Source organism: Heptranchias perlo, chromosome 5 (genome assembly GCF_035084215.1).
Source record: "Heptranchias perlo isolate sHepPer1 chromosome 5, sHepPer1.hap1, whole genome shotgun sequence".
NCBI lineage: Eukaryota > Metazoa > Chordata > Chondrichthyes > Hexanchiformes > Hexanchidae > Heptranchias > Heptranchias perlo.
The window spans coordinates 58,797,469-58,817,515 of NC_090329.1; the positions used below are offsets into that span (position 1 = coordinate 58,797,469).

A 20,047-nucleotide genomic window follows, 5' to 3' on the forward strand; every position below is an offset into this window, starting at 1 on the left:
TGGAAGCTGGAAAAGTGGAGCATCGTGAGATTGTCCTTGGGCTTGCGGTAGAGTGAGGTGCTGAGGTGCCCGTCTTTGATGGAGATTCGTGTGTCCAAGAAAGAAACTGATTCTGAGGAGTAGTCCATGGTGAGCTTGATGGTGGGATGGAACTTGTTGATGTTATCGTGTAGTCTCTTTAGTGATTCCTCACCGTAGGTCCATAGAAAGAAAATGTCGTCGATGTATCTGGTGTATAGTGTTGGTTGGAGGTCCTGTGCAGTGAAGAAGTCCTGCTCGAACTTGTGCATGAAAATGTTTATGGACTATGAAATTGCTCCCCCAAATCTCTTTCACCACTCTGTTAAGAGTCTTAATTTGTACGTAAATAGCAGAATTTAATGAAAATACTGATGCTAGCAAAATGGTTCAACACATTAGGATGATTAACATTAAAGTAAACCAAAAACTTCTATCCATATATACAGTCCCCACCACTTAAAACGTCGTTTAAAACGGGCAGGTCACTTATAATCGGCCTAAAAGCGATAACCATTATCCATTTGCATTAACATCAATTTCAAAGTTGCTGGTTATAGCATCTTAAGCGCTTTATTTATTACTCACTAGATCGCATTTGTTGCACTGAATGCAAGAACCAACACAACTAAAGAGCACCTCATTGAGGTGCACTGTATGTAATAAAAGAGTCTTATTGAGGAAGACTTTGCTTCCTTTAGGCAATCAAAAGCCAAACACTGTGGATGCTAGAAATCTGAAATAAAAAGAGATAATGCTGGAAGTACTCAGCAGGTCAGGCAGCATCAATAGAGAAACAGAATTAATGTTTCAGGTCGACGACCCAGTTCTGACGAAAGGTCATCGACCTGAAACGTTAACTCTGTTTCTCTCTCCACAGATGCTGCCTGACCTGCTGAGTACTTGTAGCATTTTCTGTTTTTATTCCCTTAGGCAATGATAGTTTGATGCGTGAGAAATATTATACAGTTTGCAGCCTATTGAGCTTAAAACAATGTTTAAAGGTGTTCTATCATCACCTCCATTCCCACTTCAGGTACCAATTCTTACTGGGGGTACAGTTCCACCAGCACTGGCAGCCCTCAAGAACTTTGCCCAATTGTTCACTATGAGCGTAGACGAGGATCAGCCTAGTTTCTAACTGTGGAAAGTACCACAGCCAAGACCAATCCTGTCCTCACTCAATATCTACACATAGCACAACTCACTGATTAAGAATGGGAACCCTGCCAGTTTGAGAATCAAACCTGGGACCTTCTAATCAGAGTGCTGAAGCAGGCAGCGTCTTTAGCAACTAGGTCACTGGGGGAAAAGATACTTGAGTCTTTATTCCTCACACAAAAAAAAACAGAATTTCTATGCATGTCTATTAAGTAGTTCACTTACTTCATTTTGTAAGTCTTGGCTCCAATTGCTAATGAAAGGATCTGGTGACCCAAACAAATTCCAAATAATGGCTTTGGCTTTTCCTCAGAAATAATCTTTTTGACATTGTTAATTGTTTGTTGACAATATTCAGGATCTCCTGGTCCATTACTGATAAATAACCCATCAAACTCTATAAAACAGAAAAGTAATTATCAGTGGGAACTTCAAATAATTATCAATCCTTTCCCAGAACTTTTCCAAAATAGTAGTCATGGGTATTCATGGCCTTAATTTTGAAACTCAAGGTATTATCTACTGAGTGGAGGAGGTACCAATTCTCTCTTCCACTTTTTGCAATTATCATCTTGGTGTGCTTATCTTTGCTTTGATAGCTTAGAACTCTCATGAAAGGGTAAACAAAATGGTTGTGTGTTGTCTTAACTCAACAGAAAAAATTCCCATGCAATGAACATTTAAATTCAGTTTCAGCAATCATTGCAAAGTTTCCAGTGGTTAACTTTGATTTCAAATGTAATTTTTGCAGATTTCTAAGTTGACTCAACATTTATTCCAAATATGTTTACAATACTAGAAATAACCAATTGCCAAAAAAATAACAGTATGTCAGATTATTAATAAGGTTCTCAGGATAATTTTTTTTTGAAAGATGCTTTTAAAAATCAGAATGAAACACCAGAAAAGTAACTGTTTCCTGCTGCACCTAAATTCTGGACTTAATTTTACACCCATTTTGAACCAGCGCAATTGCAGGAAATTTAAGTGTAGGAGTCTTTAGCCTAGGGGCGGAGCCATAACAACGAACCGCGATGCGTTCAGGCACAGGGATTAATAGACAGGCATAAAAGATCGAGGAACATAAGAGCATAAAAAATAGGATCAGGAGTAGGCCATACGGCCCCTCAAGCCTACTGCACCATTCAATAAGATCATGGCTGATCTTCAACCTCAACTCCACTTTCCCACTCTATCCCCATATCCCTTGATTCCCTTAGTGTCCAAAAATCTATTGATCTCAGTCTTGAATATACTCAATGACTGAGCATCCACAGCACTCTGGGGTAGAGAATTCCAAAAATTCACAACCCCGAGTGAAAAAATTCCTCCTCATCTCAGTCCTAAATGGCTGACCCCTTATCTTGAGACTGATGCCTAGTTCTAAACTCTCCACATCTAACCTGTCAAGCCTTCTCAGAATTTTATACATTTCAATGAGATCACCTCTCATTCTTCTAAACTCTAAAAAGAGAATATACGCCCATTCTATACAAAGTGGATAATTTCACATTTCCCCAAATTATATTCCATCTGCCACCTTCTAGCCCACTCACTTAACCTGTCTATATCCCTTTCCAGCCTCTTTGCATCCTCCTCACAGCTTACTTTCCCACTTAGCTTTGCATTGTCAGCAAACTTGGATACATTACACTCAGTCCCCTCATCCAAGTCATTGATATAGATTGTAAACAGCTGAGGCCCAAGCACTGATCCTTGCAGCACTCCACTAGTTACAATCTGCCAACCCAAAAATGACATTCATTCCTACGCTCTGTTTTCTGTCTGTTAACCAATCCTCAATTCATGCTAATATATTACCCCCAATCCCACGAGCCCTAATCTTGTGTAGCAACCTCTTATGTAGCACCTTATCAAATGCCTTCTAAAGATCCAAATATGCTATCGCCACTGGTTCCCCCTTATCTGAGGAAATTCAGGCGTAGTGTAATTACGCCTCGGCTCGTGTTTGCTCAATGTTTTACGCCGGGTAAAACACAGGACAGTTCAGTGTCATATCCCACTGGTCAATGGAGATTGGGGGGGGCGGGGGGGGTGCAGGCAGGGCAGGGAAAACAACTTAATATTCACTTCTGGATAAATATTTTGGAAGGACTAATCACTGTCTCATGATGTACTCCAATATAGTTTCTCACAATGTTAATATTTCCAATAACGTAATGGCATAAAGAATCCTTGCTGCTCACCTTTACTATCAAAAGGATAATCCCATGATACCACAGTCACAGAAGCTCCTCTCTGACACAAGGACCTGATCTGGTTGTACTTCATCCCACAGTCCACTGCCATAATTTTCAAATTTCCAGAGGGATTGTATACTTTGGGTTCCTAAGAGTGAAACAATGAAAACAGCCTTTGCAGATCACTTTTGTAACTTAAGGCACAGAAACACAATCTGTTGGTTGACCAAAAAAAACTCTTGAAAATATTCACCCTTTAGGGGAAGTAGGTATGTGAGTTATATTTTCAGATGCACATAAATAAAACCACTGTGCAGCAGCAAAGAGTTGTGACCATTAGGGGATGACTGGGACAATTGAATAGTTAAAGACAAAACTTCTATTTTGGACACATTCCTACTGATGTTTTGGTAAGATTACATCGAATGACCGTCTTGTTAACGAAGCACCCATATCTGATCAAAATACACCAACAGCACTTCTAAAGGGTTCAAATTCAAAGGCACACAAATATTCCGAACACTGTGTATCCTAAATGCTATCGATTCTCTTCTCTTTCCTCCCCAAGCCTAATTTTCTTTCCTCATCTCCTGAAGAAGGTGCCTCATGTTTGTATAACTATCACAACACCAGCAGCCCTCTGGTACTTTACCCAAGTGGCCATTCTATTTTCAGCAGCAAGCTATATGCTGCCCTCACAAATGCGATTCAACAGGATAGGGATACTGATGGACAGCAGGAATCCTAAACCACTAAGGCTAACTGTTGCATCCCACCGCTCTTACAGATCGGCTAACCTTGGGCCTTCCAAGTCTGTGTGGCACTGCAGCACACCACATGACCTGAAACCCTGATATTGGGGCGTCAGCTGCCAACCCCTTCGGTTACAGATCACAGTTTTCCCATTCATGTTTTTTCTTTGCTACTCTTGCTGCTGTCCATCATTATATATATATATATATACTTAGTTTAAATACTTCCAATTTTAAAATGTGAAATATTCATAGAAAGGTTACAACACGGAAGGAGGCCATTCGGCCCATTGAGTCCATGCCGGCTCTATGTAAGAGCAATCAAGCTAGTCCCACCCCCTACCCTTTCCCGGTAGCCCTGCGAATTTTTTCCTTTCAAGTACTCATCCAGTTCCCTTTTGAAGGCCATGATTGAATCTGCCTCCACCACCCCCTCGGGCAGTGCATTCCAGATCATAACCACTCGCTGTGTAAAAAAGTTTTTCCTCAGGTCACCTTTGCTTCTTTTGTCAATCACATTAAATCTATGCTCTCTGGTCCTTGACCCTACTGCCAATGGGAACAGTTTCTCTCTATCTAGATCCTTCATGATTTTGAAAACCTCTATCAAACCTCCGTGAACCGTCTCTGTTCCAAGAAGAACAGCCCCAGCTTCTCCAGTCTATCCACGTAACTGAAGTCCCTCATCCCTGGAACCATTCTAGTAAATCTCTTCTGCAACCTCTCTAAGGCCTTCACATCTTTCCTGAAGTGCGGTGCTCAGAACGGGACACAATACTCCAGTTGTGGCTGAACCAGTGTTTTATAAAGGTTCATCATGACTTCCATACTTTTGTACTCTATGCCTCTATTTATGAAGCTCAGGATCCCGTATGCTTTTTTAAACCACTTTCTCAACTTGCACTGCCACCTTCAACGATTTGTGCACATATACCCCCAGATCGCTCTGTTCCTGTACCCCTTTTAGAGTTGTGCTCTCTAGTTTATATTGCCCCTCCTTGTTCTTCCTACCGAAATGTATCACTTCGCATTTTTCTGCGTTAAATTTCATCTGCCACATGTCCTATATCCTCTTGAAGTCCATCACTATCCTCCTCACTGTTCACTGCCCTTCCAAGTTTTGGGTCATCTGCAAATTTTGAAATTGTGCCCTGTACACCCAAGTCTAAGTCATTAACATACATCAAGAAAAGCAATGGTCCCCGCACTGACCCCTGTGGAACACCACTGTACACCTCCCTCCAGTTCAAAAAACAACAGACCACCACTACTCTCTGCTTCCTGTCACAGCCAATTCTGTATCCATGTTGCTAATGCCCCCTTTATTCCATCTCCATGACAAGCCTACCATGGGGCACTTTATCAAACGCCTTTTGAAAATCCATATACACATCAACTGCATTGCCCTCATCTATCCTCTCTGTTACCTCATCAAAAAACAATCTCAGGTTAGTAAAACACGATTTGCCTTTAACAAATCTGTGCTGGCTTTCCCTAATCAATCCACACTCATCCAAGTGACTTAATTCTATCCCAGATTATCATTTCTAAAAGTTTCCCCACCACTGAGGTTAAACTGACTGGCCTATAATTATTGGGTTTACCCTTATACCCTTTTTTGAACAAGGGTGTAACATTTGCAATTCTCCAGTCCTCTGGAACCACCCCCGTACCTACGGACATTTGGAAGATTATGACCAGTACCTTCGCAATTTCCACCCTTACTTCCCTCAGCAACCTAGGATGCATCCCATCCGGACTGGGTGACTTACCTACTTTAAGTACAGCTAGCCTTTCAAGTACCTCCTCTTCATCAATTTTTAGCCCATCCAGTATCTCAACTATATCTTCCTTTATTGAGAATCCGACAGCATCTTTTTCCTTGGTAAAGACAGATGCAAAGTACTCATTTAGTACCTCAGCCATCCCCTCTGCCTCCATGCGTAGGTCTCCTTTGTGGTCCCCAATCGGCCCCACCGCTCCTCTTACTACCCCATTTACTGTTTACATGCCTATCGAAGACTTTTGGATTCCCTTTTATGTTGGCTGCCAGTCTATTCTCATTCCTGGTCAGTCTATTCAATAAGATTTTTAACAAGTGCTTTAAAGTATCCTCTATGGGACTCTGCAGCTTCAAGTGGTAACATTTACAAGTTCAAACTAAAATTTCCTGGACCAAGTATAATTTACTCAGACCAAGAACAATTAACAAGGCTGGCACGTTAAAGTAGCATTGTGATTCTGTAATACTTTTAAATACTGCACCAACTCCAATTCCCCAGGAGCTGTGGGTAGGGACTAAACAGAACCAGGTTCTCCACTACAACAACCTGAATTTATAAGTCAACTTCAACATAACAATCCCAAGGCATTTCACAGATGGGGGTTGGAATGGATGCCAAGCTAGGAAGAGAAAGATTAAGGAATGCAGCAAAAAAATGTCCTGGTCTTCAGGCAACAGAGAACATTTTTAACTGTGTAGAGTGTTGGAGAGGGAGTCAAGGGAGAGTGTTTCAGAGAGCAAGAGCGGTGCAGCTGAAAGCTCTAAAAATAGTGGAGTTGGGGAGGTGGGAACACAAATAAAAGGCCAGAAATCAGAGAGTTGGAGAAGCATGCTGAGGTAGGGTGGGGCAAGACCATAGAGGCTTTATAAGAGAAAGATGAGGATGAGCATGAGATTTAGTGTGAGACAGAAGATGAGCGGCAGAGTTTTGAACAAGTTGGAGTTTATGGAGGGAGGAGAATGGGAGGCCAGCAAGAAGGACACTGAATAATTGAATCTAGAGATGACAAAAGCATGGATAAGGGTTTCAGCAGCAGTGGACGCAAGGTAGGAACAGAGATGGGCAACATAGAGGTGAAAATAAACACAGTCTTGGTGATAGAAAGGATGGCCGGGGAAAGAGTGGAGGATCGGGACTAATTGGATTGCCAACACGGGCTCAATGGGCCAAATGGTCTCCTTCTGTGCTGTAACCATTCTATGATCCTATTCTATGTTGGATCTGAAGCTCAGTTGTGGGTCGAACACGATGCCAAGGTCTGCTCCATCCCAAGTATGAAGAAGTCAGTGGCAAGGAAGTGAAGTTTATGGCTTCAGTCTTGCTGATGTTCGATAGGACATTCATGACTTGAATTTGACCAAGCAGACTGACGGCAGGGAGGTCGTCGTGGGGCTGAGGAGTAGCGGAAGAGGTAGATCTGGGTGTCACCAACACATACATGGAAACTGACCCTGTGCCTGTGAATGACATCATTGAGAGGCAACATGTAATTGAAGACAACAAGGCTGTCAAGGATAGATCCTTGGGGGGGGGGGGGGGGGTGGATTCCTGTGGTGACAATGCAGGGACAGGAAGAGGAGCCAGTCCTGGAGATACACTGCCTGCGTTCAGAGATGTAGGAATAGAATCAGGCGATTGAAATTTCAAGAATAGCAACGGGAACTTATTTGATGGAAGCGGAGATGCAATAGGTCCACAAAAAGGGGACATGATTATAAACTCAAATACAAATGAACAAACAATTTCATTTGTTTATGCTTTTGTGAAACGTCTTGACATTTTTTTAAAAAAACGTTAAAAGCATTATATAAATGCAAGCTGTTATTGCTGTAAATGCTGACTCAGTTAAGGCAGTCAAAATGAAATTGGATAAGTTACTGATTTAGTAGGAATGGGCCTCAGTGGAAAGATGATGAGGAACAGTGAGCACAAGTCTTCAATGATCTTTTTGCACTCCTGAATTTTTACCTTAATGGAAACCTCCTTCACCAAATGTCTTTTGTTTGGATCTTCATAAGGAAGACTGTTCTCGTCTGTCCCATCCATCACAAGCTTTCCCAGCAGTGTGCCTTTCTCCCGAATCTTCTTTGTTAGGCTTCTGGTATCTATTCCTAATAAGTTTAAGAAAGTAGTATTGTTATTTCATATACCACCTTCAAGAGGCTCTGTGTATTGGTTAGATCTCTACTACTGTAATTTGCCACTTTCCATACATATAGGACATTGATGTTAACAAAGGCAATACTTCTAGTTAGACCCTGCAAGTGCTAATATACTAAATGTAGAGAAAATGCTGATAACGCCATTGAATTTATCTTTAAAAACATTTCTGCAAAACAAAAACTATTAATAAGGCCTTGAATCCTAACAGCTCATTGGTCAAAGTCATTGTTTCTGACTTAAATGTATTGATATAAAAATATAGCATGGTAAACTAGTTAGTGAAACAAAATGCAGGTTCAGGTTCCAATTATTCTTCTCCACCTGTAGGTCCGTGATCAGGATACAATTCACAACTTGTATCGTACATTTGTAAACCATCAGTTGGCCAAAGACTCAAACACAAAAAAGCTGTGATGTGTTCTCTGCCTAATATAAGTCGATGAAGAACAGATCAACTTAGCCTTTGCTGCAAAGGCATTAGAAAGTGGGCTGAAGGATATGCAAAACAATTTAGCTGCCACAAGCCCTACCTGGATTTTTTTTTAAATCAGTCTATCAGTGTATCATGACTTCTTATCAGCAGATTTAATTTTTGGCAGCCTTTTAATGTTAAGATATTTTGTGCGATCCTTCTCATTTCTTTTGGTTGGAAGGCTCATTGATTTTATAAATGCAACTTCTTTCGTTGTCCAGGCAGATGCTGCCCATAACACAATGCTTGTTAAGTGTTGCAGCATGCTTGCACAGAGCAAATATTGCCTCACGTTGTTTGATCATTTATCAGAAGAATGACCTCATATCTGTCCAAAAAGAGTGTTTTTGTTGCTTCTTTTAATTTGCAATTTCTAACAGTCATCACAAGCAGAAACAACAACAGTAACAAGACTTGTTTGGAAAGTTTTGGTCTCATTTTTGCATAATTAAATGATTAATTTACATGATTTTACCTTGGGTTTCACATGTTCATCAGATTAGCTATAGCATCATTGCTGAGGCAATCTACATCAGAACCATAGAATGGTTACAGCACAGAAGAAAGCCATTCGGCCCATCGAAACCACGCCGGTTCTTTGTAAGAACAATCCAGTTATTCCCATTCCCCTGTATCCCGGCAAATTTTTCCCTTCAAGTATTTATCCAATTCCTTTTTGAAAGTCACGATTGAATCTGCTTCCACCGCCCTTTCAGGCAACGCATTCCAGATCATAACTACTCGCTGCATATAAAAGTTTTTCCTCAGGTCGCCTTTGGTTCTTTTGCCAATCACCTTAAATTTGTCCCCTCCAGTTCTTGACCCTTCTGCCAATGGGAACAGTTTCTCTCTATCTATCCTGTCTAGACCCTTCATGATTTTTAATACCTCTATAAAATCTCCTCTCAGTCTTCTCTGTTCCCAGGAGAACAACCCCAGCTTCTCCAGTCTATCCACGTAACTGAAGTCCTTCATCCCTGAAACCATTCTAGTAAATCTTTTCTGCACCTTCTCTAAGGCCTAAAGTGCAGTGCCCAGATTGGACAAAACAGTGTTTTATATAAGTTCAACATAACTTGCTTGCTTTTGTACATTATGCCTCTATTTATAAAGCCCAGGATCCCATATGCTTTTTTAACCACTTTCTCAAACTGTCCTGCCATCTTCAAAGATTTATGCACATATACCCCCAGGTCTCTCTGTTCCTGTACCCCCTTTAGAATTGTACCATTTAGTTTATATCGCCTCTCCTCATTCTTCCTGCCGAAATGTGTCACTTTGCATTTCTCTGCATTAATTTTCATCTGCCTTGTGTCCACCCATTCCACCAGCCAGTCTATGTCCTCTTGAAGTCTATCACTATCCTCCTCACTGTTTACTACCCTTCCAAGTACATATGGAAATATATCGCCATTCCTTCATCGTCGCTGGGTCAAAATCCTGGAACTCCCTTCCTAACATCACTGTGGGAGAACCGTCACCACACGGACTGCAGCGGTTCAAGAGGCGGCTCACCACCACCTTCTCAAGGGCAATTAGGGATGGGCAATAAATGCTGGCCTTGCCTGCGATGCTCACATCCCATGAACGGATAAAAAAAAACTTTTGTGTTAACTGCAAATTTTGAAATTGTGCCCTGTACGCCCAAGTCCAAGTCATTAATATATAGCAAGGAAAGCAGTGATCTTAGTACCGACCCCTGGGGAACACCACTGTGTACCTTCCTCCAGTCCGATAAACAAACGTTCACCACTACTCTGTTTCCTGTCACTTAGCCAATTTCGTAAACATGCTGCCACTGCTGCTTTTATTCCATGGGCATCAACTTCGCTGACAAGCTTATTACGTGGCACTTTATCAAACATCTTTTGGAAGTCCATATACACATCAACCGCATTGCCCTCATCAACCCTCTGTTACCTCATCAAAAAAACTCAATGAAGTTGTTAAACATGATTTGCCTTTAACAAATCCGTGCTGGCTTTCCTTTATTAATCCACACTTGTCAAAGTGACTTACTAATTTTGTCCCGGATTATTGTTTCTAAAAGCTTCCCCACCACAGAGGTTGAACTGACTGGACTATAATTGCTGGGTTTATCCTTACACCTTTTTTTTGAACAAGGATGTAACATTTGCAATTCTCTAGTCCTCTGGCACCATCCCCACACCTAAAGAGGATTGGAAGATTATGGCTAGAACCTCTGCAATTTCCACCTTCACTTCCTTCAGCAACCTAGGATTCATTCCATCCAGACCTGGTGACATCTACTTTAAGTACAACCAGCCTTTCTAGTACCTCCTCTTTATCAATTTTTAGCCCATCCAGTATCTTAACTACCTCCTTTTTTACTGTGACTTTGGCAACAACTTTTTCCTTAGTAAAAATAGATGCAAAGTACTCATTTAGTACTTCAGCCATGCCCTCTGCCGCCGTGCGTGGATCTCCTTTTTGGTCCCTAATCAGCCCCACCCCTCCTCTTACTATCCATTTACTATTTATATGCCTATAGAAGACTTTTGGATTCCTTTCTACCTTAGCCGCCAATCTATTCTTATACTCTCTCTTTGCCCCTCTTATTTCCTTTTTCACTTCTCCTCTATACTTTATTCAGCCTGATTCTCACTTGAATTAGCAACCCGACAGCTGTCATACACCCCCTTTTTCTGCTTCATCTTACTCTCTCGCTCTCTCTCTCTCTTTTTTTTGTCATCCAGGGAGCTCTGGCTTTGTTTGCCCTACCCTTTCCGCCTCGTAGGAATGTATTTAGACTGTACCCGAACCATCTCCTCTTTAAAGGCCGCCCATTATTTGATTACAGTTTTGCCTGCCAATCTTTGATTCCATTTTACCCGGGCCAGATCAGTTCTCAACCCACTGAAATTGGCCCTCCTCCAATTGAGTATTTTTACTCTAGATTGCTCCTTGTCCTTTTCCATAACTAATCTAAACTTTATGATATGATCACTGTTCCCTAAATGTTCCCCCACTGACACTTGCTCCACTTCATTCCCCAGAACTAGATCCAGCAACGCTTCCTTCCTCGTTTTGTCGGAAACATACTGATCAAGAAAGTTCTCCTGAACACACTTCAGAAATTCCTCCCCCTCTTTGCCCTTTACACTATTACTATCCCAGTCTATATTAGGATAGTTGAAGTCCCCCATTATCCCTACTCTGTAGTTCTTGCATCACTAATTTCCTTGCAAATTTGCTCCTCCATATCCTTCCCACTAGTTGGTGGCCGATAGAATACACCCAGTAGTGTAATGGCACCTCTATTGTTCCTTAACTCTAACCAAATAGATTCTGATCTTCAACACCTCGTGCTAATTATGAATTTATAGTTAATCTAAGTGGTGCGGGAAGCAAAACTAGTTACTTACAGTCCACAGAAGCCAATCAGGTTTTAATTAATGTTAAAAAGAACTGTTGTCCAGCCTATTTTTGATTCCTCAACAGTAACCAGTTAGTTTATGTCGCTAATCTGAGCTACAACTACAGCTGATTTCAACAACACACCTACTCAAGCACAAAGATTGGGAATCAGACAGCGGGCCATGTAAAGTAAGCAATTTAACTACCAAAGCCTTGTCACTAACTGCTCTCTAAATAAAAAGGTCTCTGGCTTGGTCCCTAAAACCAAACACTTAATTTGATCCAGCCAAGTTAACATAGAAGGAACTACTTGGCTGCAATTGCCTCATTGATAATTTGCTACTGAGCATAAGAATTAATTTAACTGTCCCAACATTTCTTTGCATTTTATGTGAATATAGCTATTACAAATTAAAAATGCAAAGTGAGTACCTATTGTACCTATTTTGTACCTATTTTGTACCTATTTTGCCTATTGTACCTATTTTGCAGGTATGTAGCTATGATTAAGCATCTCAAGGTTAAAGTTAGCCGTAACTTTACATGCTGTGGTCAACTTTCCATAGCAGTCTGTATTATGTTCCCCCCACCTGCTGAGACAGTTTGCCACCGAATCCCTGTCTCCCCTCTACCCCATACACACCTTTCCCCTTCCCTCCTCTTGACCTTCTCCTCTCCCTTCAGTCCAATTATCCCTCCTGCTCTCCAACCCATCTTTAACCAAATACTCCATTTTCATTTTGGCTTCCCATGTGTAACGCAATAGAAGTTGACTGATATTTTTAAAATTAAGCAATTCAGGAATGCAGAGAAAAGAGTAAAGATCCTTACCCTCCAATGCAGGAATTCCTTGTTCTTTCAACCACTGGTCTAATGAGCGAACTGAGCTCCAGTGACTTGGGTTCTGTGAATTTTCACCAACCACCAGTGCCGCAGCATGAATTTTGGCAGATTCAAACCACTAAAAAAAGTAAAATATGAAAATTAAACCCACTCACCGACTTCAAAATGAAGGGCCTATCGCTCATGCAGTGCATCCTATTCATATAAAGGAATTCTACCCAATCGCTTGGTCCAAAGGGTTAAATAACTCAACCTTGTACAAAGGAAACTTCCCCTTCACTTTGCCACACATTGCACTATGAACAGGTGAAACCATTTGCCAATCTCATTACCGAGAATAAAAATGAAGGGACATTGCCCAACTCTTCTACTTCCATCAGATGCCAACTATCAGCATCCTTCATAGAATTACATGGAATGCACAGCACAGAAACAGGCCATCCAGCCCAAATGGTCCATGCTCCACGTGAGCCTACCTCCACCTGTCTTCCTCTAACCCCATCAACATATGCTTTTATTCCTTTCTCCCTCATGTCTTTATCTAGCTTCCCCTTAAATGCACCTATGCTAGTCACCTCAAATATTCCTTGTGGTAGCGAGTTCCACATTCTAACCACTCTCTGGGTAAAGAAGTTTCTCCTGAATTCCCTATTGGATTTATTAGTGACTATCTTATATTTATGGCCCCTAGTTCTGGTCTCCCCTGCAAGTGGAAACATCTTCTCCATGTCTACCCTATCAAACCCTTTCATAATCTTAAAGACCTTTATCAGGTCACCCCTCAGTCTTTTTTCTAAAGAGCCCCGGTCTGCTCAATCTTTCCTGGTAAGTATAACCTCTCAGTTCTGGTATCATCCGAGTAAATCTTTTTTGCTCATTTTCCAGTGCCTCTCTGTCCTTTTTATAATATGGAGACCAGAACTGTTCATAGCATCCAAGTGTATCTAACCAAGGTTCTATACAAGTTTAACATAACTTCCCTGCTTTTCAAATCTATCCCTCTAGTGTTTAGTTTATTTATGGCCTTATTAACCTGCGTCACTACTTTTAGTGATTTGTGTATCTGTACCCCAGATCCCTCTGCTCCTCTCCCCCATTTAGACTCTTAATTTCCAAGGAGTATGTGGTCCCCTTATTTTTCCTACAAAACTATCACCTCACACTTCTCAGTTATATTTCGTCTGCTATGTTTCCCCCATTCCACCAGCTTGTCTATGTCCTCTTGAAGTCTATCACTAGCCCCCTCACTGTTTACTACCCTTCCACGTGTTGTGTTGTCTGCCACTTTTGGACGCAGCCGACCGACAGACATACCAAGAAAAGCAGTGGTCCCAGTATCGACTTATCTATATTGAAATTCGTTTGCCAATTACACAAGTTTATTAATGTCTTCCTGTATTTTGTCGTAGTTCTCTTCAGTATTAACTATACCCCCAATTTGGTGTCATCCGCAAATTTTGAAATTGCACTTCCGATTCCAGAGTCCAAATCATTTATGTAAATGGTGAACAACAGTGGTCCCAGCAACGATCCTTGTGGAACACCACATCCCACCTTTGGCCAGTCTGTGTAACTACCTTTAACCCCTACTCTCTGTTTTCTGTTTTGTAGCCAGCTTGCTATCCATTCTGCTACTTGCCCCCCGACTCCATATGCTCTGACCCTAGTCATGAGTCCACTATACCTTATCGAAGGTCTTTTGAAAATCCAAATATATTGCATTACCCTTGTTTACACTTTGAATCCTTTGAAGTAGTAACAATAAGGTTGGTCAAGGAAAACCTTCCCTTTTGAAATCCGTGCTGACTACACTTTATTATATTTTCGGTTTCTAGATGTTTTTCTATTTCATCTGAGTAAGGATTTCCGTTATCTTTCCGACCACCAACGTTAGGCTAATTGGTCTATAGTTCCATGGACTTGTTCTGTCTCCCTTTTTAAATACTTGAATCACATTAGCTGTCCACCAGTTATCTGTCACTGTTCCATTTTCTAACAAATGTATATATTAATGCCTCTGCTATCTCTTTGCTAACTTCTTTTAATATGCGCAGATGCAATCCAACCGGACCAGGGATTTTATCCTCGCTAAGTTTGATTAGTTTATCAATTATCTCGCCCCTTATTATCTTAAATGTCTTTATACCTTTTTTGATCTCTTCTTCTAATGTCATGCCCACCTTGTTAATCTCCCTCGTAAATACTGATGCAAAGTAATTATTTAATATTTCTGCCATGACCTGTGAGTTTATCATGGTCTCCCTTAGTGGCCCTTTACTGTTATTTATGTGTCTGTAGAATACTTCACTATTTCTCTTTATATTCCTTGATCATTTAATTTCATAGTTTCTCTTTGCCTTCCAAATTGTTTTTTTGACTTCTTTCCTAACTTTTTCGTATTCCCTTTTGTCATCCTCTCCTTTGTTGTCTATGTACTTACTGTATGCCTTTTTCTTTAGTTTCAATTTTACCCTTATTTCTTTATTCATTCATGCTGTGTCATTACTAACTAGTTTGTTCTTGCTTTTTAGTGGGTTATATTCCTCCTGGACTCTCGATCACCGTTTTAAATGTTTCCCACTGCTGTTCTATTTCTTATGCTCATCAGTAATTTTTCCAGTTTATTTTCCCTGGTTCCATTCGCATCCCCTTAAAATCAGCTTTTTTACTTTAGTCTTTGTCTTTCTTATGTCCTTCTCAAACTTTATTTTAAACTTTATTATGTTGTGATCGCTATAGCCTAGATGTTCCCCTATGCTTACTTCTCATCTGTTCTGGTGCATTTCCCATTATTAGATCCAGCAGTGCTTCCTCTCGTTGGTTTTTTTACATACTGGGTAAGAAGGGAGTCCTGCGCACATTGTAGAAACTCCATTCCCTGTACCCCTTTACTTATATCTTCTTGCCAGTTTATTTGGGGATATTTACAATCTCCCATGATTATTATTCTATGTCCTTTACTCATTTCACATATTTATTCCTCCACCTCCTTTCCACTATTAGGTGGTCTGTAATATACCCCTATTAGCGTGATCGATCCCTTCCTATCTTTTATTTTTTTATTATTCGTTCACAGGATGTGGGCGCCGCTGGCGAGGCCAGCATTTATTGCCCATCCCTAATTGCCCTCGAGAAGGTGGTGGTGAGCCGCCTTCTTGAACCGCTGCAGTCCGTGTGGTGACGGTTCTCCCACAGTGATGTTAGGAAGGGAGTTCCAGGATTTTGACCCAGCGACAATGAAGGAACGGCGATATATTTCCCAGTCGGGATGGTGTGTGACTTGGAGGGGAACGTGCAGGTGGTGTTGTTCCCATGTGCCTGCTGCTCTTGTCCTTCTAGGTGGTAGAGGTCGCGGGTTTGGGAGGTGCTGTCGAAGAAGCCTTGGCGAGTTGCTGCAGTGCATCCTGTGGATGGTACACACTGCAGCCACTGTGCGCCGGTGGTGAAGGGAGTGAATGCTTACGGTGGTGGATGGGGTGCCAATCAAGCGGGCTGCTTTATCTTGGATGGTGTCGAGCTTCTTGAATGTTGTTGGAGCTGCACTCATCCAAGCAAGTGGAGAGTATTCCATCACACTCCTGACTTGTGCCTTGTAGATGGTGGAAAGGCTTTGAGGAGTCAGAAGGTGAGTCACTCGCCGCAGAATACCCAGCCTCTGACCTGCTCTCGTAGCCACAGTATTTATATGGCTGGTCCAGTTAAGTTTCTGGTCAATGGTGACCCCCAGGATGTTGATGGTGGGGGATTCGGCGATGGTAATGCCATTGAATGTCAAGGGGAGGTGGTTAGACTCTCTCTTGTTGGAGATGGTCATTGCCTGGCACTTATCTGGCACGAATGTTACTTGCCACTTATGAGCCCAAGCCTGGATGTTGTTCAGGTCTTGCTGCATGCGGGCTCGGACTGCTTCATTATTTGAGGGGTTGCGAATGGAACTGAACACTGTGCAGTCATCAGCGAACATCCCCATTTCTGACCTTATGATGGAGGGAAGGTCATTGATGAAGCAGCTGAAGATGGTTGGGCCTCGGACACTGCCCTGAGGAACTCCTGCAGCAATGCCCTGGGGCTGAGATGATTGGCCTCCAACAACCACTACCATCTTCCTTTGTGCTAGGTATGACTCCAGCCACTGCAGAGTTTTCCCCCTGATTCCCATTGACTTCAATTTTACTAGGGCTTCTTGGTGCCACACTCGGTCAAATGCTGCCTTGATGTCAAGGGCAGTCACTCTCACCTCACCTCTGGAATTTAGCTCTTTTGTCCATGTTTGGACCAAGGCTGTAATGAGGTCTGGAGCCGAGTGGTCCTGGCAGAACCCAAACTGAGCATCGGTGAGCAGGCTATTGGTGAGTAAGTGCCCCTTGATAGCACTGTCGACAACACCTTCCATCACTTTGCTATTTCAATCCATATGGACTGTTTTTATCCTTCTGTTAGTTGTGTCCCTCTTTTCTACTGCCATTATGTTGTTATCTCTAATTAGTACTGTTACTCCAACCCACTTCCTTCCCTATCCTTTCTGATGTTATAACATGCAATATTTAGTTGCCAGTCCTGTTCTTTATGTAGCCACATTTTAGTTATTCCTACTACATCTGGTTCCTCGCTACAGATTATTGCATCCAGTTCCCCCGTTTTATTTTGGACGCCGTTTTCATTGCTGTACAGGCAGTTGAATTCACCTTTAATTAGTTATTCCTTTTACTTTATTTTTTTTAACAGTCATTTTATGCTTCTGTTTTATAACTGCAATTGTTCCTTTGGCCGTTCATGTCACCTCTATTCCTTAACTGACCTTTACACTCATCTCCTGTTTCTTTTACCTTCAGGCTTGTGTTATTGCTACCAGATCCTTCTCCCCATCTTGCTAGTTTAGTAGCAGCAGCAATAAAAAGGTCTGAAATGCATTTCAATAGGCAAGAAAGAAGCCGTGCAAATGATTAATGTTCCGAACACAAGAGATACTACAGCCTTCCTAACTTTAGGCATGACTACTGGATGCAAGATTTGCTTTTACTGAGTTAGGTAGAGAAGATATTCAAGGACACTGGTTTTCTTTTATAGTACAATTATTGCAAAATGATTCAATTGGCTATAGACTAGTTCAAGCGTTATCAGTATACACAACAGTTTACTGCATGCTATGTACCTTGCTGAGTCCATGTTCATCTTCTTCATCCTTTGGTATGCCATAGTTCCCGATTAATGGATTGGTAAAGACAAGTATTTGGGAATAATATGATGGATCAGTCAAGGCCTCTGGGTAACCCACCATGCCAGTCTGGAAAACTGAAAAGAAAATATAGTTATTACTTTAGCTATTACTTTGACAACTGTACATTCGTAAGCTGTTAAACACACTTGTTAGTCTTTAGACATATTTATTTGATAAACATTGATTGTTAAAGTATCTCTAACAGAAGTATAAAAGGACTGTTTAAAAAAAAAAGTAAGAGGAACAACTAATTAAAGGTGAATTAAACTGCCTGTACAGCAACGTAGTGTCCAAAATTAAACGGGGGATCCGGAGGCAATAATCTCTAGCGAGGAACCAGATGTAGTAGGATTGTTAGTTTCTTAAAGTTTTCTTTCCAAGTTTAGCTCCCATTCCACCTTTAAGTTGCACAGCTGCCCTGCAACTCACAACTAAGTTGCACTATGACTATTGACACCACCGTCAGCCGAAGAGTTGGAGGCTGGGTGGGACTTACAGCCGACAAGACTTACGTTAATTTCACAGCAAAACAGAGCAAAGCAAACAAAGTTTATTTACAAAGTCTACTTAAAAATAGTCTCTACGAACTGCAGCAAACAGAAATCCTCCATAAAAATCAATCCCAGTCACTTATAGCAGGCATGATTAACAGGAGAATTACCCAATCGTTTCCATTCTGGACGGGAATAGCAGTGTCACCAGAGTGATACGCAACCTCCAAGTTGTGCATGAAAACTTCCAGCAACTTGAGAATTTTCACTTCTTGTGGAAGGAAGAACCTGCCTGAACTCAGTACCTGTACCTCATGACCTAACCAAGATGAGAAATGTGCCAGCTGAAGCACAAACTAACATCTCACTTCATAACACAGTAAGGCAATACGTAAACACATCAACCTCAGCTGCCATGGGACAAATCTCAATGTATTTTAATCCTCTTGGTTCCAGATGGTTTAAGAACTTAATTTATTAACAAACAGTAGATGAATTATTTCAAAAGAAAAGCTGAGTTAGTAAAACACAGCTACCCTATCCTTCCATAGGTTCACATTAGATTTTTACTTGAGTATCATTTTTAGATTGGAGGTTACAATAACCTCCAATCTAAGCCAGTCTCCAATATTGTTAATGCTGAAGACTCAACAGTTTCAGCATCTAGTCTATACACTTGCAGAACTCTCCTACTGTCCATTACAGTGATGCGGTTTACAATGCATGTATGGTGACAATGTTTAGGCCATTTAAATATTGCTTTCAAAACCATTTTTGGCACATCTAAGAGAATTAGTTTTTCAGTCCTTAGAGCCAGTCTAGAATATCTGCTTTGCTAATGTTGAAGCCACAGAGCTAATACTTCAAAAGTGTATGGTTTATTTTAAGCATCACGCCTGGTTAAACTCTCCAAGGAGTAGTCATTGCACATGTTTACTACCTCCTATTCATTATCATTTTCACCCCCACTTGATTCCCTTAGCGGTTTTATTTTCTCCCTGCCTACCATATTGCTGTAACGAAAGCAAAATACTGCAGATGCTGGAAATCTGAAATAAAAACAGAAAATGCTGGAAAACACTCAGGTCAGGCAGCATATGACGAAGGGTCATTGACCTGAAACGTTAGCTCTTTCCTCTCGCCACAGATGCTGCCTGACCTGCTGAGTGTTTTCCAGCATTTTCTGTTTTTATACCATATTGCTGTTACAGTATTAGAAGAATGTTTTTGGTGTAAATCGTTTTATACCTGCTGCTATGTCCTTTTTCTGTTCTCTTGTGGGACAGCCAACATCTCCATCTACTTCTGTATGGTCTTGCGCTCAGCACAGCACTTTTTCTGTTCTTCCCATGCCCCCATCCTTCCTGAATACCCTTGCAAGTTGCATTCAATTCCAGGATTAGCCACATGTCTATAATTCCTACATTAGTTACTTGTTATCACCAGTGGCTTTAATTCAACCAATTTATTTTGATTGCTTCTAGCATTCACATGTACATTCCACTTTGATCTTTGCCTGCCCCCATCAAACTTCTACCTGGTTATCTGGGTAATGTGATCCTTATA

General features: G+C 41.3%; 1 protein-coding gene across 1 annotated transcript in view; it reads right to left on the minus strand.

The window, feature by feature from the left end:
• cad (carbamoyl-phosphate synthetase 2, aspartate transcarbamylase, and dihydroorotase) overlaps positions 1–20,047 on the minus strand; it is a 96,346-nt gene that overhangs the window by 70,760 nt on the left and 5,539 nt on the right. The window contains exons 2-6 of the mRNA XM_067985271.1: positions 17,925–18,064; positions 12,761–12,890; positions 7,885–8,027; positions 3,387–3,528; positions 1,405–1,576 (exon numbers count right to left, since the gene is read on the minus strand). Of these exons, the coding sequence (XP_067841372.1) occupies positions 1,405–1,576; positions 3,387–3,528; positions 7,885–8,027; positions 12,761–12,890; positions 17,925–18,064 (727 nt within the window). The remainder of the gene's footprint in view (positions 1–1,404; positions 1,577–3,386; positions 3,529–7,884; positions 8,028–12,760; positions 12,891–17,924; positions 18,065–20,047) is intronic.